The sequence below is a fragment of the Lutra lutra genome, chromosome 5 (assembly GCF_902655055.1).
Source record: "Lutra lutra chromosome 5, mLutLut1.2, whole genome shotgun sequence".
Lineage (NCBI taxonomy): Eukaryota > Metazoa > Chordata > Mammalia > Carnivora > Mustelidae > Lutra > Lutra lutra.
In genome coordinates this window covers 46,795,369-46,809,096 of record NC_062282.1, presented here as the reverse complement: position 1 = coordinate 46,809,096, position 13,728 = coordinate 46,795,369, and the positions used below count along the sequence as shown (strand labels likewise).

The 13,728-nt window shown below is 40.3% G+C and overlaps 1 protein-coding gene across 6 annotated transcripts in view; it reads left to right on the top strand.

Moving 5' to 3' along the window:
* GEMIN5 (gem nuclear organelle associated protein 5) overlaps positions 1-13,728 on the top strand; it is a 43,405-nt gene that overhangs the window by 12,215 nt on the left and 17,462 nt on the right. For all 6 annotated transcript variants that reach the window (XM_047731620.1, XM_047731624.1, XM_047731621.1 and 3 more), the window contains exons 10-16: positions 1,132-1,214; positions 2,326-2,462; positions 5,586-5,659; positions 6,125-6,306; positions 8,496-8,635; positions 10,055-10,226; positions 13,439-13,666. In XM_047731620.1, coding sequence (XP_047587576.1) covers positions 1,132-1,214; positions 2,326-2,462; positions 5,586-5,659; positions 6,125-6,306; positions 8,496-8,635; positions 10,055-10,226; positions 13,439-13,666 — 1,016 coding nt within the window. The remainder of the gene's footprint in view (positions 1-1,131; positions 1,215-2,325; positions 2,463-5,585; positions 5,660-6,124; positions 6,307-8,495; positions 8,636-10,054; positions 10,227-13,438; positions 13,667-13,728) is intronic.

The window sequence follows — 13,728 nt, the reverse complement described above, 5'->3', positions numbered from 1 at the left end:
AACCTATATGCAGTCATTTACTGCATTTTCTGTTCTGCAGTTAACTCCATTTTTTAATTCTCAAAAAATAATAATATACTATCTCAAAGGGGCACTGAAAAAAGTAAAACCAGATTTCAATTTAAATAGCTCTGTGTCTTCACAAAATTGTTGACTAATTCTATTAAATTAATATCTTCTGGTTATTACAAGCTGAATATCCAAACACACACAGGAAGGGTATATAGTAGGAGGTATAGATACGCTGTTAGGCAGTATTCAGCCAGGACCACTTGTTCTATTTCTTTGAGCCCAAAGAAATTGGGGTTTATTGTCCAGAATGATGATGATGCATGTGTCAGAAATGTGGAAGTAAATAAGTCAACAGCTAGTTTGGTCATAGGTTCTGGACCCCAGGAATTCACACATCATACAGAGAACACGGTTTATGGTGAAGGTAACAGCCATACCGCCCTTTACTGACACTTCATGTGTCTTTAACCACCCCAGCCTTCCACATGACCCTCAAGAGCAAGATGTCTTCAGTCAAAAACTTTGAAATTAGACTTCTCTAAAATCTTGCCTTAGTTTAAGAATGTGATATTAATGACAGGGTAAGCCTAAAATGACTTCTGGTCTTTTACTTGAAAGTGAGGTGGGTCCATCTGTATGATGATAGCAGACACTTAGCAGTAACCTTAGTTCTGGGTTGAACAGTTCACATTTTCTGTCTTGTTCTGTTTTTCTCTAGTTGTCGTAACCTTTACCATACTTGTAACTACAGTAACATTAGAATATATGACATTTAAAAAAATATATATATGACATTTAAGTGAAGTGGGTAACTGGGGGGAGAGGGGAAAAAATCCCAAACTGGTCCCACAGTGAGGAGACGGAGGTAGCGGGGAGGGATAACCTATTTTTCTGGGTAAAGTACTTTTGGGACTTAATCATTTTGGTGGCAGATATCATTCCATGGTATGTTATTTAAGGGTTGGCTTCTCCAAAATCAGCTATTTAGAGAAGGATACTGTTAAATTGTTTTTCTCTAGTATCAGCAACTAGTAGGTAGGAACATTTTAGAAAAAGGTGGGTCTGTTTTCCACTGTGCCTTCTGTTTAAATTTCTGTTTGTCATCCCCTTCCCCCCCAGACCTCCACAAATTTCTAGCACATATCATAAGAAGACTGTGTACACTTTAGCCTGGGGGCCACCACTACCCCCCATTTCGCTTGGTAAGTACCTGAGCCATTCTCTAGCAAACATGAGTGCATCCTCTTTCTTTCAGTTTAATTGTAAGATACTCAAGCTAGAAAGCCATAAATATTCTAGTACAGTGACTGCTTAGGCAGGCTGCTATGTCTCCCCAAGGATCCATAAGGGTAGTCACAGCAGGTAATAAGTTAGAATCCATTCACCCATAATAAGAATCCCCAAATTCGAAAGCATCATTTGGTCTCTTCAAGCTGAATTTTTTTCATGGTGCATGTAGTTCCCTCATACTGGCTTCTGGCCCCCAGTCTAATGCTTTTTCACTAAAATTTGCTATTTCTTTTTAATTTTATCAGAATTACAATGTTATTTGAGTATAGAAATGGAGTACTGATAATCTGTTTTCACCTACAGTTAAAGCACACTTAGAATTCCTCAAATGATCTCTTTTTGGCATCACTGTACTCTGGCCCTTTACCTCTTCTTGCTTCTCAGCCTTATCTTTATTACCCCTAAAGTGATATCCATAGTAATGGCAGTACACAGAGAAAATAATGTAAATCATCAGAACCCAAGCAGCATTGCAGTTGGAGGTCATTCCTTCATTCATTCAACAACTGTTTTAGTGGATCCTTGATTTGGTGCCAGGCATAGTTCTAGCAGTGGTGAAAATAAAACTCGTCCTTAAAGAAACCCACAAGAACCACTGTTTGCTTCTTGAAAGTCAACAAGAGGATTGCCGGAATACTAAACCATTGCTTTGAGGACAGCCCTTTATAGTTAGTCACAGGAAACCCATATGTTTAAATGTGCATGGAATGGAGGGCTCATTTCTGAAAGGAAAGGTAAATAAATTCTTATAAACATTGCAAACATGTTTTTTTAACCCAGCTTTAATGCCCATACTATTTGAATAGCAGAAGAATGGCTAAAATAAATATTCTGTATTATAAATATTACTCTAGAATTAGCATATCTTTTTATTTCTCCCAATAACTGTGTTCATATGCAAGGAACAGTGAATTTATTCCAATGTGTTAATAAAATTCTTTTAAAACATCTCATAGTATGGTATAGCAACAAATAGTTAAGCTGATGAAATTCGAAACTAATAAACTTTATTATCTCCTATAGGAGGAGAAGGAGACAGACCTTCCCTCACTTTATACAGCTGTGGAGGGGAAGGGATTGTCTTACAGCATAACCCCTGGAAGCTTGGTGGAGAGGCCTATGATATCAACAAACTCATCAGGGACACCAATTCAATCAAAGTGAGTTCTTGTGGTCTAAAGTCTTCTCTGAATCTCTACATCATCTTGCTTTCCCATCTTGCATAACAATGCCATTATTAGAGATATGCATTATGCTAACAGATTTCTTAGATGTTCCTAAAAGCATTAGTGAATTTGTGATTTATAATACATAATGTAGAAATCTTAATCCCAGAGTAAACCAAGGAACTTAACCACACACACACACACACATACATACAAATAAAAGTTTTGTCTCAATTGCCATGGTGATATATGATAAATATTCAGATCTTTTTCTGGCCAGCATCCTTTTCAGGCCAGCCACTTCCTCCATAGTGAGACTTTGGTAAAAATTAATATGGTGGGCGCCTGGGTGGCTCAGTGGGTTAAGCCGCTGCCTTCGGCTCAGGTCATGATCTCAGGGTCCTGGGATCGAGTCCCACATCGGGCTCTCTGCTCAGCGAGAAGCCTGCTTCCCTCTCTCTCTCTCTCTGCCTGCCTCTCCGTCTACTTGTGATCTCTCTCTGTCAAATAAATAAATAAAATCTTTAAAAAAAAAAAAATTAATATGGTGACCAAGTGTGGCTGCAAAGTACTTTGTTCAAGACAGAATAACCATTTTATTTTTAATGTTTTGGTGAAATAATTATAGAATTTACACAAAAATAATACACATAGTTCCCTTATATCCTTGACCCAGAGGCCCAAATTTAATCACTTTTGCCTTACCATTTTATCAATTTACCTATGCCAGAACTGTCTTTTGAAGGGAAACCGTAAATGTTGAAAGTTCCTTACTCCTGCAAATGAGCATTTTTTTGAAAGATTTTATTTATTTATTTGACAGACAGAGATCACAAGTAGGCAGAGAAGCAGGCAGAGAGAGAGGAAGGGAAGCAGGCTCCCTGCTGAGCAGAGAGCCTGATGTGGGGCTCAATCCCAGGACCCTGGGATCATGACCTCAGCTGAAGGCAGAGGCTTTAACCCACTGAGCCACCCAGGTGCCCCAAATGAGCATTTTTATTGGCGCTCATTAGTTTTGAATTTTTTTTTAAAGGTTTTATTTATTCATTTGACAGATCACAAGTAGGCAGAGAGGCAGGCAGAGAGAGAGAGGAGGAGGCAGGCTCCCCACCAAGCAGAGAGCCGGATGCGGGGCTCAATCCCAGGACCCTGGGATCATGACCTGAGCTGAAGGCAGAGGCTTTAACCCACTGAGCCACCCAGGGGCCCCTATTTTTGAATTTTTGAATAACAAAAATAACATTTAATCAAACTGATTTTTATCAACTGTATTCTTTTATTAAATATTATCTCAGCATTAACATTCAGCAGTGAATAAAAAAGATAAAATTTCTGTTCTGAAAGAGCTTTTAGTTTTGTGGTTGAATGTGCATCAGAATTTCATGCAAGGAGGGGCACCTGGCTGACTCAGTCAGTGGAGCATGTGACTTTGTTTTTTTCCAAGACTTAATTTTTCTTTTCTTCTTTTTTTCAAGATTTATTTTTTCTTTGAGAAAAAAAAATAATAATAATAATAATAATAATAAAATTAATTATTAAATTATTAATAAAAATAATAAATAATAAATAAATATTTTAAAAAACACACACACAAGCAGGGAGAGGCAAACTCCCCGCTGAGCCAGGGACTCGGTCCCAGGACTCCAGGATCATGAACTGAGCCAAAGGTAGATGCTTAACCACCTGAGCCACCCAGGCACCCCCCAGAGCACGTGCCTCTTGATCTCAGGGTTGTGGTTTCAAGCCCCATGTTGGGTATAAAGATTACCTAAAAATAAAAGCTTAAAAAAAGACTTCATATCGGGCTTTCTGCTTGGCTGGGAGCCTGCTTCTCTCTCTCTCTGCCTGCCTCTCTGCCTACTTGTAATATCTCTCTCTCTGTCAAATAAATAAGTAAAATCTTAAAAAAAAAAAAAAAGACTTCATACAAGTAGTTTAGGCTGGAGTTAGAAATTTGGAATTCCTGGGGCACCTGGGTGGCTCAGTCAGTTAAGCATCCAACTCTTGATTTTGGCTCAGGTAATGATCTTGGAGTGATGAGATTGAGCCCTGCATCGGGCTCCATGCTGGGTGTGGAGCCTGCATGGGATTCTCTCTTTCCCTCCCCTCTGCCTCTCCCCAACTGCTTGAGAACTCACTCATTCTCTCTCTCTCTTTTAAAAAGAAAGAAAGAGGGGTGCTTGGGTGGCTCAGTGGGTTAAAGCCTCTGCCTTCGGCTTAGGTCATGATCCCAGGGTCCTGGGATCGAGCCCCGCATCAGGCTCTCTGGTCAGCAGGGAGCCTGCTTCCTCCTCTCTCTCTGCCTACCTGTGATCTCTGTCTGTCGAATAAATAAATAAAATTTAAAAAATAAATAAAATAAATAAAAAGAAAGAAAGAAAATTTGGAATTCCTTCAGATGAATGGTAGCTGAAGAAGCTGTGGGCATATATGAAATGGTCTAAAGAGATAAGAAGACAAGAGGGTGTCCCTTGGTGAAACACCAACAGTTGGGAGGGAAAAAAAAAAAAGAAACAAATAGGAAGAGAACCAGGGTAGTGTATATAAAGCTTTTGTTAAGGAGACATGACCCCTTGGGGCACCTGGATGGCTCAGTTGGTTAAGGCCTCTGCCTTCAGCTCAGGTCATGATCCCAGGGTCCTGGGATCGAGCCCCGCATTGGGCTCTCTGCTCAGCAGGGAGCCTGCTTCTCCTTTTCTCTCTGCCTGCCTTTCAGCCTACTTGTGATTTCTCTCTCTGTCGAATAAATGAATAAAATCTTTTTTTTAAAAAAAAGGAGACATGACCCCCATATTACCAAGCCAATGGACATGTACCTTCTCTGCTGTGGGATAAAAATCATTTTAATGAAGTTCATTTAATGAAGGTTAGATACTGTAAACTTTAATATTTAATATTTACTGGCCTCTCTTTTTTGTCCCAATTAAGCAAATTACAATTAGAATGCTTGCTTTTAGTAACTCTTGTGGTAACTCTATGTAGGTTATTTACAAGTTGCATAATTAGAACATTTTAAACTCCAGGGACTTTTTTTCTCATGCTGTCATCATTGATTTGTAAGATACGCAGAGAGAAGAACAGTGCTTTTAGTCAAGATCGGTTTGTTTTGCTTTCTAGTACAAATTGCCTGTACACACAGAGATCAGCTGGAAAGCAGACGGCAAAATCATGGCTCTTGGCAACGAAGACGGGTATGTGTTTGTTTCTTTTAAAAAAAAAAAAACAAAATTATTTTATGCTTCACAAAATGCTCATCTACTGCACTGGACTGTCTAAATCTTCATTTTTTAAATGTAAGCCTGGGCAGAAATGCTTTTTAGACCTCACTGTGCTCTTTCTGATGTTGATCATAGCAAATAGTCCTAATTTAGCCATTAGTTCATTAATTCTATTTTAGCTTTTCCATAGCACCATTTGTCACAAGAGGCTGAGAAACACAACTTTACAGAGATTGTTGGGATTTTCTTAAAGCTGAATATACTTGTCGAAAGAACAGCCTTTTGTTTCTAGTTCTCTGTAAGAGAACTTTGCAGTGATAGATAGGGTTACCCTATTCCATTTCACCTTTATTTGAGTGATGGAATGAGGGAGATACCTGTTTGCATTAGACTGTAATTTGATCATCTGTCTTTCTTCTCATGTGTTTGTTATTCCAGATCAATAGAAATATTTCAGGTTCCCAACCTGAAACTGATATGCACCATCCAGCAGCATCACAAGCTCGTGAATACCATCAGCTGGCATCATGAGCATGGCAGTCAGCCGGAGCTGAGCTACCTGATGGCCTCTGGGTCCAACAATGCCATCATTTATGTGCACAACCTAAAGACTGTCATAGGTACCTTTGGTTTCTTACACTGCTTTGCACTCTTTACACTCCAGCTGCTTTGCATTCTAATTTTTTTTTTTACTTGCTTTTTGGTATTAAAATGTTATCCTTGTTGTTTTTTTCTGCTTTTAAAAGTAACATACTCTTGGGGCGTCTGGTGGTTCAGTCTGTTAAGCATCTCCTTTTGGCTCAGGTCATGATCCCAGGGTCCAGGGATCAAGTCCTGCATTGGGCTCCCTTCTCAGGGGAGAGCCTGCTTCTCCCTCTCCCTCTGCCTGCCTCTCACCCTGCTTGTTCTCTATCTCACTTTCTCTCAAATTAAATAAATAAAATCTTTAAAAAACAAAACAAAAGTGGGGCGCCTGGGTGGCTCAGTGGGTTAAAGCCTCTGCCTTCAGCTCGGGTCATGATCCCAGGATCCTGGGATCGAGCCCCGCATCAGGCTCTCTGCTCGGCAGGGAGCCTGCTTCCTCCTCTCTCTCCGCCTGCCTCTCTGCCTTCTTGTGATCTCTGCCTGTCAAATAAAATCTTTAAAAAAAAAAAAAAATCCTTCAAAACAAAACAAAAGTAACATATTCTTCTTCATTAAAATAAGACAGGTGCCTGGGTGGCTCAGTCGGTTATACATCAGACTCTTGGTTTTGGCTCAGGTCATGATCTTTGGGTGGTGAGAGAGAGTCTGCATACATGGTTAAAAGAGCCGCTTTTTTAAACACAAAAGCAGTGAGATTACTTTTTTCCTAATTTCCTAATACGAAGAAATTATAATCGAACACTAAACTGTTTCTAGAATACTGCCAAGTGTGTGCTGTCAGCCATAGTGAACATAGTTGACATTTTTATTTTCTCTAGAATTTTCCATAGTTTTCTGAGAATCCTTATATGTAACAACAACCCAAAAAAACGATTCTAGCAGTGGTTCCCTCAAGTTAAAAGCAATATGGAAAAACTATTAAAGTATAGACAGACTTTCCTAACAATTAGTAGAAGACAGTGTACAACTAATGAGCATGACACATTAGACAGCTTTTCCTGGTCCTTATTATTAGTGGGATTCCAAATTAAGCATCCACTTTGGCAGAGGACATTAACTTAACTGTTCAGAGTGATGTAGATCTTTGTCTACTTTAACACTAACATCTCTATTTGTTTTTTATTTCATATCTACCGAATAACAGAAAAAGACCAAAAAATGGCCAGAATCAATATTACTTTATTTCAGGCTTAGAGGAAAGATTCAAGAATAATACGGAGAACTCTCATACACCCTCTCACACGTTCAATAACTGTTAACCTTTTGCCATAGTCACGTGGTTCTGTGTATGTGTGTGCCTGAGTACATATTTTTTCCAAACTGTTGCTGTTCCATGCATCATGCCCCATGTCCCTTAATATTTGTGTATTTTGTAAGAATAAGGATATTCCCTTACAATCTACAGTTCCATTATGAACTTCAGTTAATTTAACAATATGTATACAGTAGTTTAATCTACCACCCATATTCTAGGGTTTTCTTGTGGTTTTTTTTAAAGATTTTATTTATTTATTTGTCAGATAGAGTACAGGCAGGCAGATTGGCAGGCAGAGGCAAAGGGAGAAGCAGGCTCCCTGCAGAGCAAGGAAGCCAATGTGGGACTCAATCCCAGGATGCTGGGATCATGATCTGAGCCAAAGGCAGCCGCTTAACCGACAGCTACCCAGGCATCCCTCATATTCTAGTTTTGTCAGTTGATCCAGCGATGTCCTTTATAAAATCTAGAATAGTCTCTAAGCCTTTTCTTTTCTTTCCTTTTCTTTTTTAAGCCTTTTCTTTTTTAATCTTTTTAATACTGCCCCGTTATTTTATAGATGTCCCCTTAGTCTGGGATAGTCTGGTATGAAAATATGATTAGATTCACATTATGTATGTATCTTCAGCTACCATAAAAGTGATGATACATCCTTCTTGATATTACATGCAAAAGATACTATTTTCATTTTTGTGGCTTTTAGAAAGACAGAATGACAGCTGACGCTTCTTGCGGTAAACCCATGTGGGAGGCACTGCTTATGTGCCCATTGTCTTAACCAATAAATAATACGGCCTGCTGAAAGTCGTCTAGAAAGCACATGGCAAAATCTTGACTCTCCATGTTAACTCCGCTGTGTCTTTTTGTTGTTGCTATTGGTAGAAATGACATCTTCCCCTTGTCTCTTAGAGAGCAATCCTGAATCTCCAGTGACCATTACAGAGCCCTACCGGACCCTGTCAGGGCACACAGCCAAGATTACCAGTGTGGCATGGAGCCCACATCATGATGGAAGGCTGGTATCTGCTTCGTACGATGGTACAGCTCAGGTACTATTGTGTCCTTGATTCTGTAGGTGCTTTACTATGTATGCTAACTGGAACTCTTTCCTCTTTTCCCCCAGTTGTGTACATTTTTTCTCTGGCCATTATCTTCTACAGAAAGGGGTATTCTGAGCTTTAGAAGGCATTTTAGTTCATCCCACATATCTGAGCCCTTGGCAGGCTAAGATTGGGTTTTGGGGTTTTGTTTTTATTTTTGTTTTATTTAGATGACAGGGAAAGTATTGATAAGAACTGTTTTTTAACATTTCATTCTTATTGTCATATGATGGACTAAATTGATGTGAGAAGTACTTGCTCCTGTTTTTAAACACAGAAACGGGGGCCATAAATCAATAACAGATTTTTTTTTTAAAGATTTTATTTATTTATTTGACAGAGATCACAAGTAGGCAGAGAGGCAGGCAGAGAGAGAGGAGGAAGCAGGCTCCCTGCTGAGCAGAGAGTCCGATGCAGGACTCGATCCCAGGAACCTGGGATCATGACCCAAGCTGAAGGCAGAGGCTTTAACCCACTGAGCCACCCAGGCACCCCTCAATAACAGTTTTTAATGATAAACTGGTGAGTCGAAAATCTTCAAACTGGAAAAAATAAAGACAAGATGCCAAGCCAGAGCCATGAGGTAGGACTTTCAGATACCAGAACCAGAACAGACGTGAGTAATTAGAGAGCTAACCTCTGATGGATGTCCATCTCAGTGTTGAGTTGTGACTGAGCTATTTGCACAAAGCTAGGAACCAGGAAGGGCTGCCCTCTGTGAAATGGAGATGGGATAATTCAAGAAACAGTAAGGAAATTGATAATCTCACAGAGATGGGGACAAAAGAGTCACCTGTGAGAAATCAGAATCATACACATACCCTACACATGCAAGTATAGGCTCTAAATTAAAATTCTCTTCATGAGGGGCGCCTGGGTGGCTCAGTGGGTTAAGCCTCAGCCTTCAGCTCAGGTCATGATGTCAGGGTCCTGGGATTGAGCCCTGCATCAGGCTCTCTGCTCAGCGGGGAGCCTGCTTCCCCCTCTGCCTGCCTCTCTACCTGCTTGTAATCTCTCTCTCCGTCAAATAAATAAATAAAATCTTTAAAAAAAAAAAAAAAAATTCTCTTCATGACATCAGACTCCCAAGCCCAAAAAACAGAATGCTCATTTAGTACAGTGAAATCTGTAGGGCACCATTAGAAGCCCATTCAGAATCATCCTCATAAGAATGTCTGTATATCCCAGAGTGCATAAGCCTTCTACAAGAAAAAATATTTCTAAAATTTGAACTCCTAAGAGAAAATAATAAATCATAAGGGGAAATGAGAGTATACATATTTTTAAAAAATCTTTTTTAACTTAAATCCCCCAAAGTAATAGATTAACCAGAATTTATCTATGCTATCGTGTGACTTTGGGTTTTAGGTGTGGGATACTCTCCGAGAAGAGCCTCTTTGCAATTTCCGAGGACATCGAGGTCGACTGCTTTGTGTGGCATGGTCCCCCCTGGATCCAGACTGCATCTACTCAGGGGCAGATGACTTCTGTGTGTACAAATGGCTTACTTCCATGCAAGAACATTCCCGGCCTCCTCAAGGTCAGTCAGAACCAGGAGCCTGTAAATGCTTGTCTAATTCTCTTTCTCCCTTCCTCAGTAATTGAGTTGATCAAGGTCAAAAAAAGGACATTCCTATAGAGTCGCAGTGATAGTATGGCATGGGTTGCCTTCCTAACCAAAGAATGCAGCCATGAGGACAACATACAAATACTAATGAGTTATACCTAGCACCCAGGTCTTGGTTTCTGTGTATCATTTTCTGTTAAAAGAGACCAACCAGAGCTTCTTAGAGAAATGCCTAATTCCAGATTGGGAAAGGAAAAAATAAGATATGGGCCTGGAACATCATCTGGTGCCACAAAGGAAGGAAGTGTTCAAAAACTGAGATATATCAAGAGGACAAAGAAGCCAGCTCGGAGGGGCTCCCACTAACCAAATCTAGGACACTCTAAACTGGAAAATAGTGAAAAAAAGAATTCCATTTCTGGCAGTCAAAGATCAAGGTGCCAACTTGCCCACCTGCCATAAACAGCTAGAAAACTAGACAGAGGGGCGGGGCGCCTGGGTGGCTCAGTCAGTTAAGCGTCTGCCTTTGGCCCAGGTCAAGATCCCAGAGTCCTGGGATCAAGCCCCACATTGGGCTCCCTGCTCAACAAGGAGCCTGCTTCTCTCTCCGCTGCTCCCCCTGCTTGTTCTCTCTCTCTCTCTGTCAAATAGATAAATAAAATCTTTTTTAAAAAACTAGACAGAATAATATATGAGTAAAAATGATCCAAATAAATGAAAAGATATATCCATATTAAAAATTTATAAAAGAATGCTTATAGCAGGGGCACCTGGGTGGCTCAGTCGTTAAGCGTCTGCCTTTGGCTCAGGTCATGATCCCAGGGTCCCGGGATTGAGCCCCACATTGGGCTTTCTGCTCTGTGGGAAGCCTGCTTCTCCCTCTCCCACTCCCCTGCTTGTGTTCCCTCTCTCGCTGGGTCTCTCTCTGTCAAATAAATAAATAAAATCTTTTTTAAAATAAATAAATAAATAAATAAAAGAATGCTTATAGCAGCTTTATCTGTAATCGCCACAAACTAAAAACAACCCACAAGTCCATCAGCTGGTAAATAAACTATGGTCTATCCCTAGAGTGGAATTCTACTCAGCTATAAAAAGAAAGTAACTACTGATAAAAACAACAATATGGATGAATCCCCAGAAATGTTATACTGAGCAGAAGACACTGGGCACAAAAGACTACATGCTGTATAATGCTAATGTACAGTAGAAAATACAATCATATATAATACGAAATTCTAAAACAGGCAAAACTATAGTGACAGCAGATGAGTGACTGCCTGGGACTCAGAAAGTGCATCTTACTGCAAAGAGGCAGGAGGGAATGTTTTGAGATAATAGAAATATTTCATATTTTATTTGTGGTGGTGAGTTACATGATTATACATCTGTCAAAACTCACCAGAGCATTAAAAAGTGGGTATAGTATGTTAAACTATACCTCAATAAAGATGACTTTTAAAAAAGCAAAGGATAAAGGCCTTAAAACTTAGAAAGTAGGGGCGCCTTGGGTGGCTCAGTCGGTTGAGTGTCTGCCTTTGCCTCGGGTACTGATCCCAGGGTCCTCAGATGGAGCCTTGCGTCATCAGGCTCCGGCTCAGTGGGAAGCCTGCTTCTCCCTCTCCCTCTGCCCTTCCCTCCCATTCATGTTCTCTTTCTCTCAGAGAAACAAAATCTTAAAAAAAAAAAAAAAAAAAAAACTTAGAAAGTAAATAAGTAGGGGCGCCTGGGTGGCTCAGTTGTTAATCGTCTGCCTTTGGCTCAGGTCATGATTCCAGGGTCCTGGGATTGAGCCCTCCATCAGGCTTAGTGGGGAGCCTGCTTCTCCCTCTCCCACTCCCTCTGATTGTATTCCCTTTCTCGCTGTGTCTCTATCAAATGAATAAATAAAATCTTTTAAAAACAAAAGTAAAATAAGTAATAGCCAATTAAAACAAAATGGGAATCCATGAGTCCATATTGAGGGAGAAAAAAAATGAAGGTCTAAATAAATGGGGAGAAAGGAAAGCTCTTGTTCATAATAGAATGCCAACTAATAAATGTGGAATGAATGATGGAATCAGCAAATTACCATTCAGCAGTCATCACAGTAACAGTTTGTGGTCCAGAAACATCAATGGAGGGGCACCTGGTGGCTCAGTCGATTGAGCATCTGCCTTTGGCTTGGGTCGTGATCCCAGGGTCCTGGGATAGAGCCCTGCATCAGGCTCTCTGCTCATCAGGGAGCCTGCTTCTCCCTCTCCCTCTCCCTCTGCCTGCCACTCTGCCTACTTGTGATTGTGTGTGCGTGTCAAATAAGTTAAAAAAAAAAAAAAAAGAAAGAAACCTCAATGGATCCTAAAACTAGTGGATGCAAATACTTAGTAATTACAAAGGAAAATGATTTTTCAAGGAGAAACCTGTAAGACACCCCCTTAATCAGGTGGTGAAAGTAAACAATCCAATAATGAGACAAACAAATTTTGTGCTACCTCCAATGTTGTACTGACAGCATCACTCCTATGTATGCCAGCCCAAAATGCAAAACCTAAATTTAATCATGACAAACATCTGGCAATCGGGGAAATCAACAAAGTAACTGTCCTGTACTTTTTACAGGACAGGTTTCAAGGCATGAAAGTTAAAGGAAAACAAGCCTGTCTCAGGCTGAGGGAAACTAGAGAGGCATACCAAGCAAGAACATTGTGTAATCCTGGATTGTTTCCTTTTGCTATAAAAGACATTCTCTGTACATTTGGCAGAACTTGAATACAGTATGTAGAGTAGACAGTAGTAATGTATTGATATTAATTTCCTGATTCTAGTGGCTGTGCTGTAGTAATGCGGGAGAATGTCCCTCTGCAAAGAATACATAGTACAAATGTTCAAGGATAATTGGGCATCATATTAATGATTTAATGAAATCCTGCAAGGGTTTGGTTACCATGTTGATGATACAGCTCTAAAAATTTATTGGGAAGGAAGGGAAATGGTGAGAACACTATCAAAAAGAAGAGTGATGAAGTTTTGGAGATATCTCCTACAGTGCTTTTAACCAAGAATATATATTTTATCTACAGCCATCCAACCTTGAATGCACCCGATCTCCTCTGATCTCGGAGGCTAAGCAGGGTCGGGACTGGTTAGTACTGGGATGGGAGAATATGTATTTTAGTCTGTCCTTGTCTTAACTGTGATTCCTCTAGGTAAGAAAAGTATTGAATTAGAGAAAAAGAGGCTCTCTCAACCTAAGCCAAAGCCCAAAAAGAAGAAAAAGCCCACCTCGAGAGCTCCTGTAAAGCAAGAAGTGTACGATGGAAATGAAGACGAGAGCATCAGGGAGAGCTCAGGACCTGTTGAGAATGGCGTGTCAGACCAGGAGGGTGAAGAGGAAGCCCGGGAGCCAGAGTTCCCCAGTGGCGTTGCCTCAGTAGGTATGTGGCCAAATCCTGTGTTTCCCAGACTCTGGCAGGTAGCAGGCATGTCCAGCAAACTA